We start from the raw sequence: 18,618 nt of genomic DNA, 5'->3' as shown, positions 1-18,618 counted from the left end.
TTAGCTGTGTCTGTAGGAGCTGCGTCTCGTATCTCTCTTTTCTTTCTCTCTCTATCTTTCATGCTCCTTTTTCTCTGCTCAAGGTTGCAATTTTTCATGGGTGCTGCATGAATTGCCATGTGCACTGCTTGTGATGTGCCCCCTGTGGGCTGTGCACTTTCTTTTCGCACGTCGCTAGCCGACAGCACATCATCGCTCTCTATGAACCAGTCGTTGTAGAAAAGAACGCGCGGGATAAAAAGAACATGTAAAAACGAACGCCTTAAGGCGAAGGGAGGGAAGGGGATGGGGTAGGAATATAGGAGGGGAGACACTGCCCTTTGAGAGGAGAGGTGCAGGGAAAACCAGCCGCATTCGGTCCAGTCCACCAACAGAAATAGAAGTTTTAGTTTGAGGGCGGGCAGTGGCAACGTTACATGGGAACGCGGCGATTGTAGAGCTCCTTTCGTATCTTTTGGCCGCCCTTATTTCGTACTGCCTTTGGGGACGTCCTCCCACCTAGAAAGTGTTGGCACGTCATCATCCTCGTCTGGGGGCTGCGCCTCGTAGTTCTCGTAGAGTTTGAGCTCCTTGGGAGACAGACGAAGAGGATCGTCCTCAGGATCAGCCTCACCCCTCCGGACGAGCTGCACAAATTCCCTGTTGATGCGCTCTGCAATCTCAGGCGACCGCACAAGGCGCCTGTAGGCAGCAGGTCGGCCCTTGAGGAGTTCTGGCGCGAGAAATTCCATGCCTGTCGTACGCATGCGCACATTCGGGTGTGGAAGCCACGACGTTGGTATACAAAAGCAGAAAGGCGGGTGTCTCCACCAGACTTTGCATGCATGCAAACCGGTATCTCCATGACCACGTGGAGAGATAACAGAGCGATGTGGGATGATTATCGCTTCCGTCGTATGAACGTGTATGGCTTCGTGCTTCACCGCTTTCCCTCAAGCTGAACACCTCGACACCTCTTAAACGTCTAGGGTGGTGCAGGGTTCGCCGAAACACAACCATCACCTCAGACACATGTGGCTTCGTAGTGCAAGTTGAAAGGGCACTACATACAGGTGGATTGTTTCCTACAGCACGTGTCAAGGAAAAACGTGGGGGACCGCAAGGAAGCTTGAAATAAAATGAGAAACCATTCGTGGCAACAAAGACACAAACTGTGTGCTATTCAGAGCGGATTCACCAGAGGAAAGAGAAGATAGGGAGCATGTAGTCGCTCGCCTGGAGATACGCACTGCCTCCCCCCCTCTTTTGAATCTATGAAGACGCTGCACACATGCAAACGAACCTGTGGGTATGTCGTCCTGCTCAGAGAGCTCTCCCAGCTTCTCCTGAAAGATGGGAAGAGTCCACTTCTTTGCGAGCCGTTCCTCCGGACTGAGCAGCAGCTGTAATCTTCCATTCCGAAAGATGTAATCTGGCGTTTCATCCGTTTCTTCAGATCCGAGCCCTCCACGGCGCCACTCCTCCAGTGCCATCTCCATTCGCAACAAGGCACTCTTCATCTCCGCCTCGCTAAGTCCTCGTCCCCGATATCTCCGGCGTCCATTCGCGCCTTCGTGGTTGCTTGTGTGGCTGTCGTTAGGCGCGACATTGCTGCATGCAGTAGGTGCACTCTTCCCGCTGCTGCTGCTGTTGCTGCTAGAGCTGCTGCCGAGACTGCAGTCTTCGTCGGGGGGCGCAGTCGTAAGGGCAGTAGTAGGCGCAGGAGTGGGAGTACTAGGAGTGGCGCTACAATTATCACCAGTACTACTACTGCTGCTGGCAGCAGTGGTGGTGGTAGCAGGGGCAGGAGGGTTGCTCGTACCACCACTACTACCACCACTACTACCACCAATGCTGCTGCTGTCACCACTGGTGCTGGCCTCCCCCGCATCCCATGAGTAGGTGCCGTCGATCCCAGACCCCATAAGCAATCCGCCTGTCTCTTTATCTCGGTAGAGAAGCTGCGTCTCCGGCTTATAGAGCCAAAAGCCTGGCGAATAGCCTCGAGGATTCTTCGGATCTCTATTCAGCATGGAAACGGCAGGATCGGGGGGGCCAGCTGCGCCTTCAGCTGCCGACGCTGGCAGTGCTCCTGCGGCAGCAAACTCTCCTTCGGGGAGATGCAGATATGCCCAGTCTTTGAGGTAGTCGTCATAGAATGGTCTATCGAGCACGAAGGAGGCGTCGTCGCTGGCGGGGAGGTTCTCCTTGTGCCGCAGCAGCCACTCCACCATGTCTTCGCCCTCCGTATCGAGCTGCTGATCTTCCCCCAGCTCGTCTGCGTCTGCGACAGCTGCAGCCGCAGCGTCTGCATTGGCCGTTGCTGGGACTGTGTAAGTACTGCACTTGCCGTAAAAGTCGAGCTGAATCGCCTCCGTCAAAAGACATGACTCGAAAAAGCGAAAAAAAGGGGCACGCACCATAAATTCCTTGGCTTCCAACGCATTCTCTCCGAAGAACAACAGCCCCTCCCCTTCAGAAACTGCCGCCAGTGACTGCTCCTCCTCAGGCTGCTGCCGCTGCTGCTCTTCTGCCTGCTGCTGCTCTTCTGCCTGCTCGAGCTGCTGCTCTTCTGCCTGCTGCTGCTCTTCTGCCTGCTGCTGCTCTTCTGCCTGCTGCTGCTCTTCTGCCTGCTCGAGCTGCTGCTGCTGGGAGCGTCCTTGTCTACACTGCGTGCTGAGCTCCTCTGCGTTGCTCTGGATAGACTTGAGCACAGGCTTCTCCAGAGGCATCAGGCTGACAGACTTATCCCACGGATTGTTGGAGGCTGCGATTTCTTCTGCTGCAGCCAGAGAGGCCCTTGCCGCTGCAGCCGCTGCCTTCACAGGTGTGCCTGTGAAAACACCCTGCAGCATTGACACTGCAGATTCCGCAAGACGAAAATCTGCTGCTGTTGGTACAGAAGAGGCCGTCTCTACGTCTGAGGTTGCTGCTGTTGGCAAAGAAGAGGCTGTCTGCATCTTTGTCTCTTTCTCTGTCTCTGCTGCAGTTGGTGGGCTTGCGGCATTCGCTACTTTCGCGGGGGGTGAAACCCTTGAGGCGTGGACGGCTGCGGCAACAGCTGCAACTGCATCTGCAAACTGCAATCGCGTGTTGCTCTGTCTAGAGTGGCTCTCACTGCACGCCAGCTGTTGCTGCACTTGCTGCTGCATGTGCTGCACAGGCTCAGGGGCAGAGGCTGCTGTATGCGCCAGCAGCTCGGCAGCTGCAGCCGCAGCGACGGCGGCTGTGTGCCTCCTTTGCTTGAAGCGTCTGAACGTTCTGAGCTCCTGCTGATCCGTCATGGGCAGCAGCAGCTCAGGAGGCAGCAGCAAATCTTCCGCAGTGTCTTTGCGGGGTGTCAGCAGGAAGCATCGCCGATGGACAGAGTTACTGCGACACAAGAAGCGCAGCTGCTGCTCAGAGGCGAACGTCAGTGTGCGACGCCGCTCGCTTTCTTCAGATGCGTCTACGCCAGACAAGCCCTGTGCGGCAGGCGCATGCGAGTTTCCGCAAGAATCAGCAGAAGCAGCAGAAGCAGCAGAAGCAGTAGTAGCAGGGGGAGATGTTGGTGGCTTCTTGAAGAATCCGAGAAGGCAGTAGAGACGATCGCGCTCAGCAGATCGCCTTTCCTGCTTGCCCAACAGCACGTGCTCGCCAGTAACGTCCTTGCATTCGTAGATGTGCTGTGCACTGTACAGGCCTGAAGCCGCAGCGGCGCATGCATTATGCATGATGCATGCATGATGCATAATGCATCATGCGTCATGCAGAAGGAAGGAGGGAACAGCAAGACTAAAGGAGAACCTGCACACGGCAGCACTTGGAAATAGAGGCAAAAGTGCCTGACAGACAGAGTCCATCAGCAAAAAGTATCAACCCCAGCAGCTTTGCTGCCGCCCTTGCGACAAAAAGACAACGGCAGCACTCGCTAGCAGCTCACCTGCGCGGCACTTAGGATTCGAAAGCACGAATTGTTGAGCATGATGGAGAGAAGGGGCCGTAAACACCATGTAATCTCCCAAGTAGGGTGAAGCTAAGGCTTCCTGCCGTCTCGTAGTAGCTGGCGCGTCTGCTTCTGTTGTATTTGTTGCTGTTGTTTTTGCTGCTGCTGTTTTCGCTGTTTTTGCCGCTGTTGTATTTGCTGTTGCTGTATTCGCTGTTGTTGTATTTGCTGTTGCTGTATTTGCTGTTGCTGTACTTGCTGTTGCTGTATTTGCTGTTGCCGCGAGTTGGTCTTCAGACTTACCCTCCTGAAGGGGGGGGGTGTCATACAGCTTGTGCAGAGAGTCTAGGATAGGTTGCGTGTACGGTTTGGGGGTAAGATCCTGCCGAATGCTCCGAAGCTGCAGCAATGAGAGAACACGGCCTGCCACGTCTTGCAGCTGCGTGGAAGCGCGTGCCCACGCGAGATGCGGCAGATGGAGTCTTCTGTGCGCAAGACATTCCCACAGGTAGGCTTCTGAGTTTTCTGCATGCGCAGCTACCTGCTGCGGACGCTGTTGGAGCAGCGGAGGCAGCTTGAGGAGGGAGAGGCAGGCATACACACGCCAGCCGAAAGGAACGGAAGGAGCAGCCTGCACGCAGCAGCAGCAGTGCAGACGTGCGCTATCGCGCATGCGAATTTGTGCGTGGGGCTGCATGCGTGTGGCGAGAGGGAGGGTGTGGCAAAGAGTCTCGAAAATCGGAGGGTTTAAGCGCGTCTAAAGACAGCGAGCAACACGCGCACAGACGCAGCCAGGCTGCCAGAGAGAAGGCGGCCGTCCCCTCATGCAGGGGGATGAAAACAGAGGCGACAAGAAGGGGAAAGAGAGTCAGGAGAGATGGAATAAGGGGAAAGAAAGTAAGGCAAGAAGTAGTGTTTCTAACAAGATCGCTCTCTCGGATAGGCCTCTTAGGAGAGTGGCCAAAAGGCGCTCTGGACGAAGCCGCGGGAATATGCGCGGCTCGTCCGTAGCTCTCTAGACAAAACAACGCAAAAAACGCAAGCAAGCGGAGTTAGGCGAGGATCTCAGGCAAGAAAAGGAGGAGAAGAAGAGGGTGGCAAGAAAAGGAGGAGGAGAAGAAGAGGGTGACAAGAAAAGGAGGAGAAGAAGAGGGTTACAAGAAAAGGAGGAGAAGAAGAGGGTTACAAGAAAAGGAGGAGAAGAAGAGGGTGACAAGAAAAGGAGGAGAAGAAGAAGAGGGTGACAAGAAAAGGAGGAGAAGAAGAGGGTGACAAGAAAAGGAGGAGAAGAAGAGGGTGACAAGAAAAGGAGGAGAAGAAGAGGGTGACAAGAAAAGGAGGAAGAGGCAAGGAGAAGGCAAGAAAAGGAGGAAGAGGCAAGGAGAAGGCAAGAAAAGGAGGAGAAGTTGGCAAGAAAAGGAGGAGAAGTTGGCAAGAAAAGGAGGAGAAGTTGGCAAGAAAAGGAGGAGAAGTTGGCAAGAAGAAAGCGAGAAAAGGAGGAGAAGTTGGCAAGAAAAGGAGAAGTTGGCAAGAAAAGGAGAAGTTGGCAAGAAGAAGGCGAGAAAATGAGGAAGAGGTGGTAGGGGGAAGAAAAGAGGAGCATGCAGTGAACTATATGATCGCGTATGATGTGCTGCAATGCAGTGCATGCCTCGTTGTGTTTGCTGAGAGCTGAGAGGGGAGAGATGTGTTTCCACCTGCGATCGGATTCCAGTAAGGATTGTAGCGATGGTAATTTTGCACATTATCCCCGCTGAAGTAGGGACCGCGTTCACGTGTATCATCATGATTTTTATCGTTTTCTTGCTGCTGCTGCTCTCCTTGCTGCTGCTGCTCTCCTTGCTGCTGCTGCCCTCCTTGCTGCTGCTGCTCTCCTTGCTGTTTGCCTTGCATAAGACTTGCCTGCTGCCGTGCGAAGCGACTCCTCTCCTCCGGAGAGATCCAAGCCTCTCTCTTCACTGCATCCGCTGCGTGGTGTTTCAGCTCCGCATAGTCTGGCCTTTGTAGGTTGGCATGCAATCCAAGCGCTTCTGCAGCATGTGCTGCAGAGGAGACTGCGCCTTGCAGAGACAGACGGAGAATTGCCTGCTGTTGCTGCTGCTGCCTTGTCGCTGCCGCCTCTGCTTCTCGCCGCTGCTGCTGTGCAAGAGCATCTTGCTGCTGCTCCTGCTGCTGCTGCCGCTTGCTGCGGCGATCTGGAATCGCTGTGTGCCAAGCAGGCTTCTTTGCGTGCAGCCGCGTGAACGCATAACGCGCGCCACTGAAAATGCCGCATCCACTGCTGCCGTCTCCGCATAGTCGAAAAGCGAGCACGCCTGTGGAGGGCAGCGAGTGCAGCTGCAGCGAGTGCAGCTGCAGCGAGTGCAGCAGCTGTACCACGAGCAAGCTTGCAGCAACCGCTCCTAGCGCTAATTGCATCCAGCATGCCATAAGGCTCTCAAAGAGGAGCTGCCGACGATGTTGCTGCATGCATTACAGAAAAAAGCTCCCACCTCCGGTTGGCTGCAGTGGTGCGCACGGATCGGCGGGAAGGGGCAGCAGCGCTAGTAGCAGCGAGAAACCACAGCCATCAGACATCCTTCACTTGCATCTGACTTCCTACTGCTGCTTGAGCTACTAGTGGTGCTCCTGCTGCTTGTGCTACTAGTGCTGGTATGCATGCGCACTTGCAGCTCGGCTGTCTGAAGCGCTCCCCGAAACTTCCCTCTCGAAGGTACGCCACGTACAAAACACCCAAGACGGGCAAACGCTACGGTGTTCAGACACGCCGTGCATGCGCTCGAGTCGCTACGGTGTCTTTCGAGGAAAACCGCCTGTCCAGATGCTTCCTAAAAACTCCGCTACGCCCACATGCCGAACAACAGCAGAGCAAGACTGCTGTCGGCTGCACTGTCTGCCTACCCGTCACCCTCTCTGAGACTCGCGCGCACATAGACCATCTCGCCTTCCTGTGTTGAATCAAACGATAATTTAAAAGGAAGAAAGCGTTTTATTCCTAAGCGCGACGCAGGAGTCAACGCGTAAATCGGGGGGTCTGCGCAAAGTCGCACTGCGCATGCAGCGATCCTCGGGGCTGAAAATCGATGCGGCCATATTTCTGCGTGCCCAAGTCGCTAAAAACTTTATAAAAACTTCTGCAGCCAGCTGTGCGACTCTTCGAGCGTCAGTATTCCGACAGGTGGAAGCAGCGGCGCGTGTGTTGGGGGTTGTGACTCGTACTTTTGCCGAGGTATTTTTCACGCCAGTGTGTGGTACCCTGATTCAAGAAGCAGCTCGAAGAGCAGCAGAAGCAGCAGCACGAAGAGCAGCAGAAGCAGCAGCACGAAGAGCAGCAGAAGCGGCAGCACGAAGAGCAGCAGAAGCAGCAGCACAAAGAGCAGCAGCAGGAGGAGCCGGTTGTTGGCAGCAGCAGCGTCTAGGGATGCATGCGGCTGTGCTGCAGCTGAACGCGATCACGCATCGTAAGCGCAGGAGCTTGGGCAGCAAGACGGAGCAGTTTTTGCCTGAGGAGACGATGCATTACAACTGAGCTGGAGGCACTCAGCTTCTTCGCGGCAGCAGCAGCAGAGCCTCCTCTGCCCCAGCCTCCCGCTATCATCTCCACGAGGCAGCTGAGAGATGCAGCGAGGTCACATTGCATGGGGTATTCGCGCTGCTGCTGCAACGGGGGCTGCTTCGGCGACTCTGCCTGCAGCAGCAGCGCCAGCAGCAACAGCACCAGCGCCAGCAACAGCAGCGGCAACAGCAGCGCCAGCAGCAGCAGAGCTCCCGCCGCCGCAGCGTCCCCTATCGCCAGCAGCAGCGGTAGAAGCAGCTCGCCAGCAACTTCCAGAAGCTGCTCGCTACGTCGTTCATGCCGCACACTTCCAGTACACAACAAGGCCGCTGCAGCAGCTGCTGCAGCAGGCGCTGCATCGCTGCCGAAGAGACTTCCACTCCTGCTGCCGTGTAGCCCAGCAGCAGCAGCAGCTGCTGCTGCAGCAGCTGCAAGAAGCCTCTGCTCGCGGAGAAGGAGAACGTTTCGCCGCAACGGAGGCAGCCGCAGCTGCGAGCAGCGTCTTAAGGACGGCGCTCCTGCAGTATGGCAGACACAGCAGAGAGCTGCTGCTGAAGCTCTTGCTGCTGCATGCACAATGGCCACAAATGCAGCAACAAGTCGAAGATCTCATTGCGGAAGCCTCTCAACTCAAGCAGAAACGGATTCGCATTCGAGACGTCATCCTCACCGTACGGCTTTTCTCTGCTGCTGCTGAGTCTAGAGTTATTCCTGCTGAGGGTGCAGCCCCCTCACACCAGCTACATACTGCTCTCCGTAGTGGCGCCTTTTTTTCAGCAGCAGCAGCAGCAGCAGGGAAGGAAGCAGCATGGTGGAACGCTTGGCAGCTCAGTCCACGTACACCTTGCACACAGATAGACACACTCATAAAAATACATGTTTTACGCATTCAATCCACTTTCGACGTATATATATAGACATATACATGAAAAATATGTATATATATATGTATATAAATATCTATATATATCTATATATATATATATATATACGTATGCGTATATATATTTGTGTATGAATGTGCACTTTTGTACTCGCTGCAGCAGCAGCTGCAGCTGCAGCAGCAGCAAGTTGCGCTGCTGCCTCCACCTCCTCAAGTAGACGCTGCAATGGAGATCCTCGCAACAGGTGTCTATCAGCGGCTGCCTCTTTTGCTGAGTCAGCAGCTGCTGCTTTTACCGCAGACGCGGCAGAAGCAGCAGCACGCCAGCGTAGGGGATTTAGAAGATCTCGACGGCATCGATGAGGCCTATCAACATCTTGATCGTGAGGCTGTTGCTTGTGCTGGCGTGGCTTTTTTTGCCGACGCTGCTGCATGTTGCTACAACGCATGTGTCGTAATTCGTGCTGTTTGCTGCTTGCATTGATGTGTGTATGGGTGTGTATATACGTATATGGGTGGCTATCTGTGTGTACCTGTATGCATTATACGTGTATGTGCTATATAAATATACACACATAAATACACACACATATATATACACACATACATACATGTATAGGTATGCTTCCCGGCATGCTTCTGTCGCTGCTGCTGCTTCTGTTACTGTTGCTGCTGCTGCTACTACTGCAGCCGAAGAATGTGTAGAGACGCGCAAGCGGCTCCAAGACGCCTTGCTGCTGCAGCTTTTGACCGCCTCTTTGAAGCAACAAGCCTTCCAAGTCCACCTGAAAGCGAACGGCAGCATCCACATAGAATTGCCGCATCTCTGCACAGTGGAAGCTGTGTCGGATGTTTCTAGGCAAGCGAAAATGCTCCTCCCCTCTTCCCCTCTCTCCCCATCCTCCTCCGTTCGGCGATCTCCCTGAGTTTTCCTGTGCCCTTCCTTTCAGCAGCCCACCCACGTCTCATAAAGGGTAGTAGTTCGTGCTGTAGAGCACTCCTGGCGCTGCAGAAGAGGGCTAGCTAGCTAGCCCTCTTCTGCAGCGCCAGGAGTGCTCTACAGCACGAACTACTACCCTTTGAAGACGCGGCAGCTCGCTTTGAGTGGCGACTGCGCCTCTTAAGTGGAAGCTGTGAGAGCACTCTACGCGCCTTAGGGGCATTTTCCAAAGGCTTTTTTACCACACGGAAGGAATAAAATTGCGTGCTGGCTTTGGCGCAGCTTGCAGATACTGCGCGTTCGCCTCGGCATGTTGGAGGCACTTGGATTCGCTACCTCCCCCGCTGCTGCTGCTGCTACAGCGAGTCTTGCGGCAGACAGCAACGCGCTGGCGCTTGCCGTCTTGCGGCAACACACGAGGACGTCCGTCGAGGCAGCAAATGTGAGGGCTGCCGCTGCTGTAACGCTGCATTTGATGTGTGTTTTTTTGGCATGTATGTGCGTTTGAGGCGAAACGTGCTGGGGAAGCGGGAAAGACGGTTACTGCACTGCCACAACAGCCGTCGAGATGCTGTAGCGCATGCTGGAAGTGATGCAGCTGCTGAAGCACATCTGTTGTATCTGTCTGTCTGTCTGTCTGTGTCAGTGTCTCTGTGTCTATGTCTGTGTATGTGTGTGTTGCTTCTGCGGCTGCCTGTGCGCTGCTGCTGCTGCACCGTGTCGTGTGCTGCAGCTCGCGAAGAGGCGGGTCGAGTTGGCTGCGCTGAGAAGACGCACTGCAGCAGCCACCACTAGCAGGCAGCGCAGCCTCTTGCTGCAATTTCAGTGTATTCAAAAGGCAGCGCGTAGCCTGGAAGTGCTTCTGCCGAGCGAGCATGTGGCTGCCGTGGCTGCAGCAGCTGCCGTCGAGGGAGGAGGCGACAGGAGCTCAGACGGCAACGCTGAGTCTCTTGAGGCTGATGATGGCTGTTCAGACGCGAAGGGCAGGGAAGTTGCCGCTGCAGCAGCGGCAGCAGAAGCAGCAGTCGAGCATGCAGGAGCAGCGCATGCTCCGCTGCAGCCCTTCGACGCCTTCGGGTGTATTGGCTCGGCTTCTCGTCGAGTGCTGCTGTGTATCTGCCTGGATTTGCTGCAGCAGCAAGCGTTGAGGCACCTCGCCGTCTCGACAGCTCTCGCAGCAGCTGCCAGCAGCAGCAGCAGCAGCAGACACCTCTGCAGGGAACGGAGGCTGTACTTCGTGGCGTATGTTGCCCTCTCTCATAGCGGTGCTCTTGCCTCCTCTGGAGCATCTTCGGAGTCGGTAGGCTTTGCAGCAGAGGCTCCTGCAGGGTCTGCTGCGGCAGCTTTAGACGATTCGTGCGAAGCGCCTACTGCGCTTGCAGGAGATGCAGCAGCAGCAGCAGCAGTCGCCACGCAGCTCACAAGCGGCAGCGCAGAGCTGCCTGAGGCGGATGGCGTGGCAGCTGCTCTTGCTGCATCCTCTGGAAGTGCTTTTGTACCGCTGTCGACGGCAGCAGCAGCGGCAGCCGCAGCCGCGGGGGGAGCCTCTGCAAGACGCGTGTTGCTGCACCTCTCAATCCTCAAAGACTTCGATGTGTCTTGTGGAGGTCTACGTGCGGCAGGCTGCGACTCAACTTCTTCGCCTGCAGCCACTACAGTGGGGAAGCATCAAGAGGAACGCGCTTTTCTTCCAGGGGGTGATGGCAACACCGTGGGCGCTGCAGCGATCGGAGGCTATCCTCCATCCTTGCACCGGCACGAAGAGCATGAGCAGCAGCATGAGCAGGAAGAAGAGCGAGAGCAGCAGCATGAGCAGGAAGAGGAGCGAGAGCAGCAGCAGAAGTTTCGGCAGCAGAAGCAGCAGCATGAGCAGGAAGAAGAGCGAGAGCAGCAGCATGAGCAGGAAGAGGAGCGAGAGCAGCAGCAGAAGTTTCGGCAGCAGAAGGAGCAGCACGAGCAGGAAGAAGAGCACGAGCCTCAGCAGAAGTTTCAGCAGCCAGTACTTCGGGGGTTCAAGTGTGAAGGCGTTGCGTTGCAATTTTCTCTCGACGTAGTTCACTTCGAGGAGTTGGCGGTGCATCTGTGGCCGTTGCATGCGTTGATGCAGCAGCCTCCGCGGCAGCAGCTCACTGCAGCAGACTGCTTTGCTTTGCGAATTCTGCAGCAGCAGAGCTGCTGGCAGCGGCTGCAGCAGTGGCGAGGAGACCGCATGCAACTCGAGCAGTGGCTAGCAGATTCGGCCGTCGCGCTGGGGTTGTTGCAACTGCTCACTCTTGCCTATTATCTGTCGCCGAAGAGCAGCCGCAGCAGCAACGCGGAGCCTGCGCTCGAAGCGGAAGAAAGTGCAGCAGCGGCGTTTTCTCGCCCCCCCCCAGCAGCCGCTCTTGCGGCTAAAGCTGCGCCTGATGCGCTGCACTTCATTGTGGAGGGCACTGCGATTTGCCTAGACACTGCCAGCTCCTCGCCGCAGCAGCGTCTGCGGCTGGATAGTGGCACCACGTTTTTGCGGCTGTTGTACAGTGACATGCAATGCGACCTGCGCTTCTGCTCGACTAGTGGAGCGGTGCTGCTGCGGTGTCTCTGGCTCCCTCCAAGGCTGCAGCAGCTGCTGCAGGAGGCAGTGGGGGCACATGTAGGTGACCTCCTGCTGCTGCTGCCGCTGCTACGCAGCCTGGCGCTTTGCATGCGCTTCGCTGAGCAGGCAGAGGCAGCAGGAGCTGCTGTGGTGCCTGCCGCGGAGGTAGGAGCAGCTACGTGGCGACCACCGCTACAAACTGCTGCTGCTCCTGCCGCTGCTGCTGCTGTACTGCTACCTCCAGGCAATCCAGCAAAAGCAGCAGCACCACCATCGTCAACACAGCCGCCTGGAAGCGTCTTGTCTACTGAGGCTATCGACGCGCTTCGGCGTCTTCTGCACTGCGATCCTCAACGTTCCGCTGAAGCTGCTGAAGAACTGCTCCTGCAACAGCCTCCGCAGCAGCAATCACAAGATCCTGCAGCGGAGAGCGCAGCTGCAACGCTCTTCCTGCGCTTCTCGCTGCAGCAGCAGCAGTCGCAGCACGATGCCCCTCAGCAGGCAGTTGTTGCTGCCGTCTTTGACGCGCATCACTGCATCGCAGCGTCTTACCTGCTTGTCACTGCCGCCAACAGCCACAAAGCTGCAAACGCGGCAGCAGGGATGCACATGCCGCTCGCTGCTTTCAAGGAAGACGGCCTCCTGCAGCGTCGCGATTGCGTCTACGCGACAGTTAGGATAGCGCATCCGCCTCTCAAGCTGCTGCTGCAGCATGCACGCCTCCAGGTGAAGGAGCTTCTGAAGGAGGAACAGGAGGGATGCATCAAAGTCACTGTGCAGCAGTACATTGCTGCAATGCAAGACTTGCTGCTGCAGCAATCCGCGCTGCTTGCTTCGCTGCAGCAGCTGGTGCTGCAGCTGTCGACCTCCATTCCCTGCTGCCTTGGTCCCGTGCTCACAAGCGACGCTGCTGCTGCTGCTGCTGCATGCGCAGCAGCAGCAGCTGCTGCTGCTGCTGCAGGGGATGCCGAAGTCGCAGCCACCGAGCTCTCCCTCACGGCTGCGCTGCGGCAGCAGCTGTGGCACGATGGACGCTGCAGCAGCGACGAGACGGCAGAGCAACACTTTCCATCGCTGCTGCAGCAAGAACCGCAGCAGCAGCAGCAGCAGCAGCAGCGGGGGTTGCTGCTGCAGTGGTGTTTGCAGCAGCAGCCCTCGGTGCTGCTAAAGAGCGGCGCAGGAGACTTTGCAGACTGTGCCGCCACAGCAGCGGCTAGAGCAGCAGCAGCTTCCCAGGAAGTGGAGACTGCAGCAAGTCGTAGTCAGCGGCAACACATTCAGCAGCTGCCACCTTGGCTGGTGTACGTTCACGGCACGAAGCCTTTGGTTTCTTTTGTTTCCGTTCCAGGGGACCGCTCCAAAAGCTGCTTTTCGCTGCTGCTGCGAGAAGAGGAAGTGACAAGCTGCCCTATCCTGCAGCAGCAGCAGCAGCAGGGGGGGGAGGGTGACGCTCAGTCGCGTTTGTTGCTGCAGCTGCCACCGCTTCGTCCTGACGTGCGCATCACTTGCATGCTTGAACGTGTTGCTAAGCAGCGACAAGAGCAGCAACAATGGTATCGCTGCAGCAGCTGCGCAGCCACAGCCCCTCTCGGGCCGAACAAGACTGTGGGGTTTTTGCAGCAGCAGCAGCAGCAGCAGCAGCAGCAGCAGCAGCAGTGGCGGCCTGAAGACAAGGGCGCTGTGCATGCAGCAGCGGTAGCAGCGGAAGAGCTTGCTGTGTTTCGTCTGCTGCAGCAGGAGGCAGTAGAGCTGCAGCGTGAGTGGAGCGACATAGTTTTCCTGCAGCATTGTCGGCCGTTCTCGATGCAGTTGCGCCTTGTGCTGCTGCATGCTCGTGCACTGCTTCACACCGTAGCGGCAACATCTGCCGCTGTCTCGAGTGTGGGGACTGCTGCTGCTGCTGCACGGGCTGCAGAGGCGCAGCAAGAAACTGTGTGCTTGCGCTTTAGCCTCCAGAGACAGCAGCAGCAGTGTCAGACGGCGGTCGAGGTTTGTTGCAGCAACGTGCTGCTGCAGCAACTGCTGCAGCAGCTGCTTCAGGCGTTGCTCAGCAAGGCTGCATCTGCAGAACAGATCCATAAAAGCAGCAGTCCTCTACGCCAACTGCTGCGGCTGCTGCTCTGTGGGGCTGAGGTTCTCAGCTGCTGCTACCGACTTCCTGCTGCACTCCTGTGCTATAAATCCTTCCCACCGCAGCAGCAACAACAGCAGCAGCAACAGCAACAACAGCAGCAACGACAGCAGCAACAACAGCAGCAGCAACAACAGCAGCAACAACAGGTGATGCAGCAGTGGTATCAAGCAGCAGAAGCGGCGAAAGGCGGAGGTGTTTCCTTGCTTCCGTTTTACGTGGATAGCTCCGCAGCGGGCAGTCGCCTTTCAGCGGCAGCAATACCAGCAGCAAGTCTCAACACATGGGCAGCAGCAGCCGACGTAGAGACACCCAACTTGGGGGTAACAGGCGACTTTGAGCCGGCAGACTTTTTACTGCCTTGCCTGCTGCTACACATCGATGGAATGCCGCCTCTGCTGCTTCGACAGCACTCCCGCTGCCGCGCGTTGGTATCCATCCACGTCGTGCTGCAGGAAATTAGACACGTGCGACAGCAGCAGCAGCAGCAGCAGCAGACTCAACAACAGCACAGGGAGGCTCCGGGAAAGCAGCCTGCGACACGCACGCTGACGTATGTCTCGGCAGAAAGCCTCGACAGCAGCGCAAGTGGAAGCGTGGCTCTGTATTCCGAGGAGTTTGTCGTAGGTTTGTGCCATGTGATCCAGCAGTTTGCTGCTGCTGCAACTGCCGTGGCGACGCAAGAACCGCTGCTCCACACAGAAGGGGGCAGCGACGGAGCAGGCGCAGCAGCAGCAGCAGTGAGGCATCTCGTTGGAGGGCGAGGCAAGAGCTGTCTGTACACCGCACAAACCCTTCGACAGGCGTTGCGAGGACGTGTTGTGGCTCCGTGTCTGAGTTGCACTGTCAGTTCTGCCGCGGCAACGGTGCTGCTCTGGCCTGGACTGTTGCTGCAGCAGCTGCTGCTGCCGCTGCTTCAAGTGTGCAGATTGTACGCCTCCTTCGAAGCTGCTGCAGCAGCCTTTCCGGCTGGCGAGAGGAGCTCGAGACTCCGCCTCGCTGCTGCGCATGAAGCCTTGCTGCTGCGCCCTTCCGGCTCTCCGGTAGCCTTCCTGGACCTGTCACCAGCACAACAGCAGCAGCAGCTGCAGCAGCAGCAACTGCAGCAGCAGCAACTGCAGCAGCAGCAGCGCATGCAGTTGGTGCTGTCTGTGGCTCTTGTGCAGCTGCCAGAGGCACTCGTACTGTCGGAGCCTAGGGAGAAACAGGAGCGGGAAGCCGTGCAGAAGCTAGGCACACAAATCGTTCTCCACTGGTCAAGTGCCTTGACGGAGGCTGTGCTGCTGCCTCTCGATGAGCGGCTGCTTCCTCCAGACGCGTCTCCCTCAACTGCCGAGGCGGCTGCCGCCCATTGCGACTCCGAGCAGATCAAAGCTGAAAAGCAGTCAACGAGATCGCCGCAGCAGTGCACTTGTTGCAGCCAGCCTTGCTGCAGCAGCCCTCCCATATCCCTTCGCGCGAGCGAGACTGGAAGCTTCGACAGGCACGTACAGCCGCTGTTGGTACTTGTGCTCAGCTTGGCGCTTCTTCCTGCGTCGCTGCACAGTCAGACGATGCGCTGCTGCCGCTGCGGAGGCTCAGACTGTGCCTGCTTGGACGCTTGCCACTGCAGCCTCAAGCCTGACGGCAGCAGCAGACGTTTTATTTGTGCCTGGCATGCCTCCTACCTCCTTGCCTGCGTCTGTCCTCGCGTCTTTGTTGTAGAGACACGTTTTTCCTCGTTCTTTGGCAGATGCACCACGATAGGTGTGCCGCTACGTTCTTAAACCCGTTGTTGCCGCCTCGCTGCTTTTCCTGCGCGCGCTCAGGCGAAATCGTCTTGCCCCCTTCGCGCAGCTCCAATTGCAGACGAATGCGGAGGCAAGGGGAATTTCTGTACTGCAGCAATTCGTCAGGTAAGTGGCATCTGCAGCCAGGAGTTTAGCCAGAGCTACTAGAAAGCGCGTGGGGGAAGCCAACTGAGCCCTCTGCCGACTAGTCGGTGTAGGCGAATCGCCGCTCTCTTCGCTCCCCTTTCTTCCCTCTGCATCCTTCGAAGCATTTTCTTCCTCTTGCTCTGCTGCCCGTCTCGGGAAATCCTCGGCGGCTTCAGCCACGCGACGATCCACTGCACCTGAAAAGACTCCGCCAAGGCAGAATCCGCTCTCTCTCGCAGTGCGCTTGCGTCTCCTCTGCAGCCTTTTGTGTCCTCTGCTGCCGTTTTCGCACTTGACGCGCTTCACTGTCTATTTACACCAGCAGCTAGAGGTAGCGGCAAGGGCTGCAACTGCCATGCCACATCCCAACGGCGGCAGCAACAAGGGGAACAATAAGGATGCGACTCAAGAGTTTGCATGCTGGCTCCTACAGCCCCTCAGGAGCATCTTGTCTCACGTGGCGATGCATGCAGCGCTTGCTGCTGCAGCTCTGCGCTGGCAGAACGGAGAAAAGCCTCTGGTGAGTGCCCGGTGCAGCAGCAGCAACACCGACGACCCCACCACGCTAGCAGGAGCAGCAGCAGCAGCAGCAGCAGCAGCAGCAGCAGCAGTGCAGACGGGAGCTGCTGCCGCAATTGCAGCCGAAGGACTGGAGGAAGACTTCAGAGTCAAGAGAGTTTTCGTTATACGGTCAAGGGCCTTAAGACGATCCGATTTGGCGACGAGTGCTGCTGCTGCTGCTGCAGCAGCTGCCGCATTTCCGGAAGACAGTGCCTCTTGTGCCGCTGCAGCAGACGGACTTACTGCAGGCGATGCTTTCTTTGCAGCGTACTACGGCGTAAACATTCGGGAGTCGCCCACACTTCACCGCGTCGCTGCGCTGTTGCTGCACTACATGCAGCCCCTCCTGATGCAGCCGCCTCTCAAGGACCACTTCAACAAAGCCGAGAGGGCGGTTGCTGCTGCTGCCGCTGCTGCTGCTGCTGCTGCTGCTGCTGCCCGTACGGCTAGCACTGCCGCAGCTCCCGAGCAGCGAACTTCGACGCTTCTAGAGGCATCTGATTCTGCAGCAGACGATCCCTCTACGACGGCAACAGCAGCAGAGGCCTCGTCTGCTACTGGAGGGGTGTCGGCTTGCTCGGAGACGCAGCTGCTGCAGCAAACGCAGCAGCAGCTCATGGGGGGAGGCACCACCTTGCTTTTAGAGCTGCTGCTACCAAAGCAACCCCTCGTCTTCCCCCAGTTCTTGCCTGCAGAAGCTCCAGATAGGTCAGCAGAGGAAGCAGCTCCTCTCTGCTGCCGTGTTGTGCACTACTGCGACACCTCATTCCGCGCTGCCAACCTCTGCACTGCTGCCCTCCTTCCCTCCTGCGTTTTTCTCTGCTCCCACGGCGCTCAGTCGGTCCGCTGCTCTGCCCTGCCAACCTAACCCCTGCTAGCTGCCAGCTCGAATCGTGTCAAAAGATTTGCGCATGCGTATTTGCTTGCGATGCTCCTGCGCGCTTCCCCTGATATCTGCAGCCTGGATATGCGCATCTCTCTCCAAAGACTGCTAGGCATTGGGGTGTCATCGCTGTCTCTCTTGCGGCTGCTGCACTTCTGCACCATGCCGCTGCTCCTGCCGCCTCTGCCGCCATGTCTGCTATGGGCGCCTCAGCAGCAGCACCAACAACTGCAGCAACAACAACTGCAGCAACAAAAAACGTTCCTGCTGCAGGATGAGGAAGGAAAACCGTTCCGAGTATATGCGGCAACATCGGCCTTGCTGCACGTTAGACCTTTCCCACCTCCCCACGTCTCGGTAGTAATGCTGCAGCGCATGCGACTACCAGCCCTGCTTCAGGTGCTTGCCAGTGCTGCTGCTGCTGCTGCTACTGCTACTGCTGCTGCTACTGCTGCTGCTGTCGAAGTTAGGGCCCCTTCTGCCCGTGGTGTGAGTGGAGCCTCTTTTTCCACTGCTACTGTATCTACGTTTATACCTACATATATATATATACATATATATATATACATATATATATGGCTGTTTTATGTGCGTAAATACTCGTCCTGCAGCGACGCTTCGTGCTGCTGCTCGTGTGCGTCGTGCTGCAAGAAGGAAAACTAAGCAATGGCGCCAGCAAACGCAGGCGGTTTTTGTTTGTGTCTGCTGTTTCGGATTTCGCAGGAGCTGCAGCGGAAGGAACGCCTCTTCTCGTCAGCAGTGCTGAAGCCCATGATGGAGTCTGCAGCCAAGGCTTTCGGCTTTTCCATCACATACAGTCTTGCGGTCAGCTGCCCCTTCCTAGCCAGTGCATCTGGAAGGACTGCTGCTCATTCTGGATTAAATGTTTGCGGATGTGCGCTGGGATGGTGGCTTTGCTGCTGTTAGAGCTCCCGCAGTCTCCGCTGTGCTCTCGAAATTAATGCTGCAGGCAGTTGCCGCCCTCTTCTTTGGAGTTGTCGACTGGGATATCCTCGCTGCAGCCCTCCCTCCAATACAGTGAGGCTGCTACAGTGCTGTCATGTTGCGAAACAGCTCCTCCAGTGTTTCCTGCTGTGGCAGGCAGCTGTAGCTATACATATATATATATATATATATGTATATATATACATATATTAAGGTCCTTCCCCGAGGGCTTTTTCGTCTGTGTGCATCAGTCAGTATCTACTTCCCGTGTCATCGTTTCAGCCGATGCACTGCTTCGGCTGCTCTGAACGTGGAAACGCAGGG

At 56.8% G+C, this 18,618-nt stretch overlaps 2 protein-coding genes across 2 annotated transcripts; one reads left to right on the top strand and one right to left on the bottom strand.

The window, feature by feature from the left end:
• Window positions 1-660: 660 nt before the first annotated feature.
• On the bottom strand, window positions 661-6,564 carry LOC34623571 (chromatin modification-related protein eaf-1). The gene is made up of 10 exons (XM_026337815.1): window positions 6,500-6,564; window positions 5,602-6,164; window positions 4,828-4,919; window positions 4,170-4,535; window positions 4,027-4,108; window positions 3,432-3,661; window positions 2,222-3,125; window positions 1,802-2,089; window positions 1,312-1,382; window positions 661-1,107 (listed from the first exon to the last, which is right to left on the bottom strand). Exons 1-10 carry the CDS (start codon window positions 6,562-6,564, stop codon window positions 661-663), a joined length of 3,108 nt encoding a protein of 1,035 aa, XP_026193600.1.
• Window positions 6,565-9,593: 3,029 nt separating this feature from the next.
• Window positions 9,594-13,257, top strand: LOC113147392. The gene is made up of 5 exons (XM_026337805.1): window positions 9,594-9,751; window positions 10,547-10,682; window positions 11,433-12,201; window positions 12,760-12,857; window positions 13,207-13,257. The coding sequence occupies exons 1-5, from the start codon at window positions 9,594-9,596 to the stop codon at window positions 13,255-13,257; spliced, it is 1,212 nt and encodes a 403-aa protein (XP_026193590.1).
• Window positions 13,258-18,618: the final 5,361 nt, after the last annotated feature.

This window comes from Cyclospora cayetanensis, unplaced genomic scaffold (genome assembly GCF_002999335.1).
Source record: "Cyclospora cayetanensis isolate NF1_C8 unplaced genomic scaffold, CcayRef3 CcayRef3_contig_100, whole genome shotgun sequence".
NCBI lineage: Eukaryota > Apicomplexa > Conoidasida > Eucoccidiorida > Eimeriidae > Cyclospora > Cyclospora cayetanensis.
Note: the sequence above shows the minus strand (reverse complement) of the source record. Positions and strands in the feature narration are given on the sequence as shown.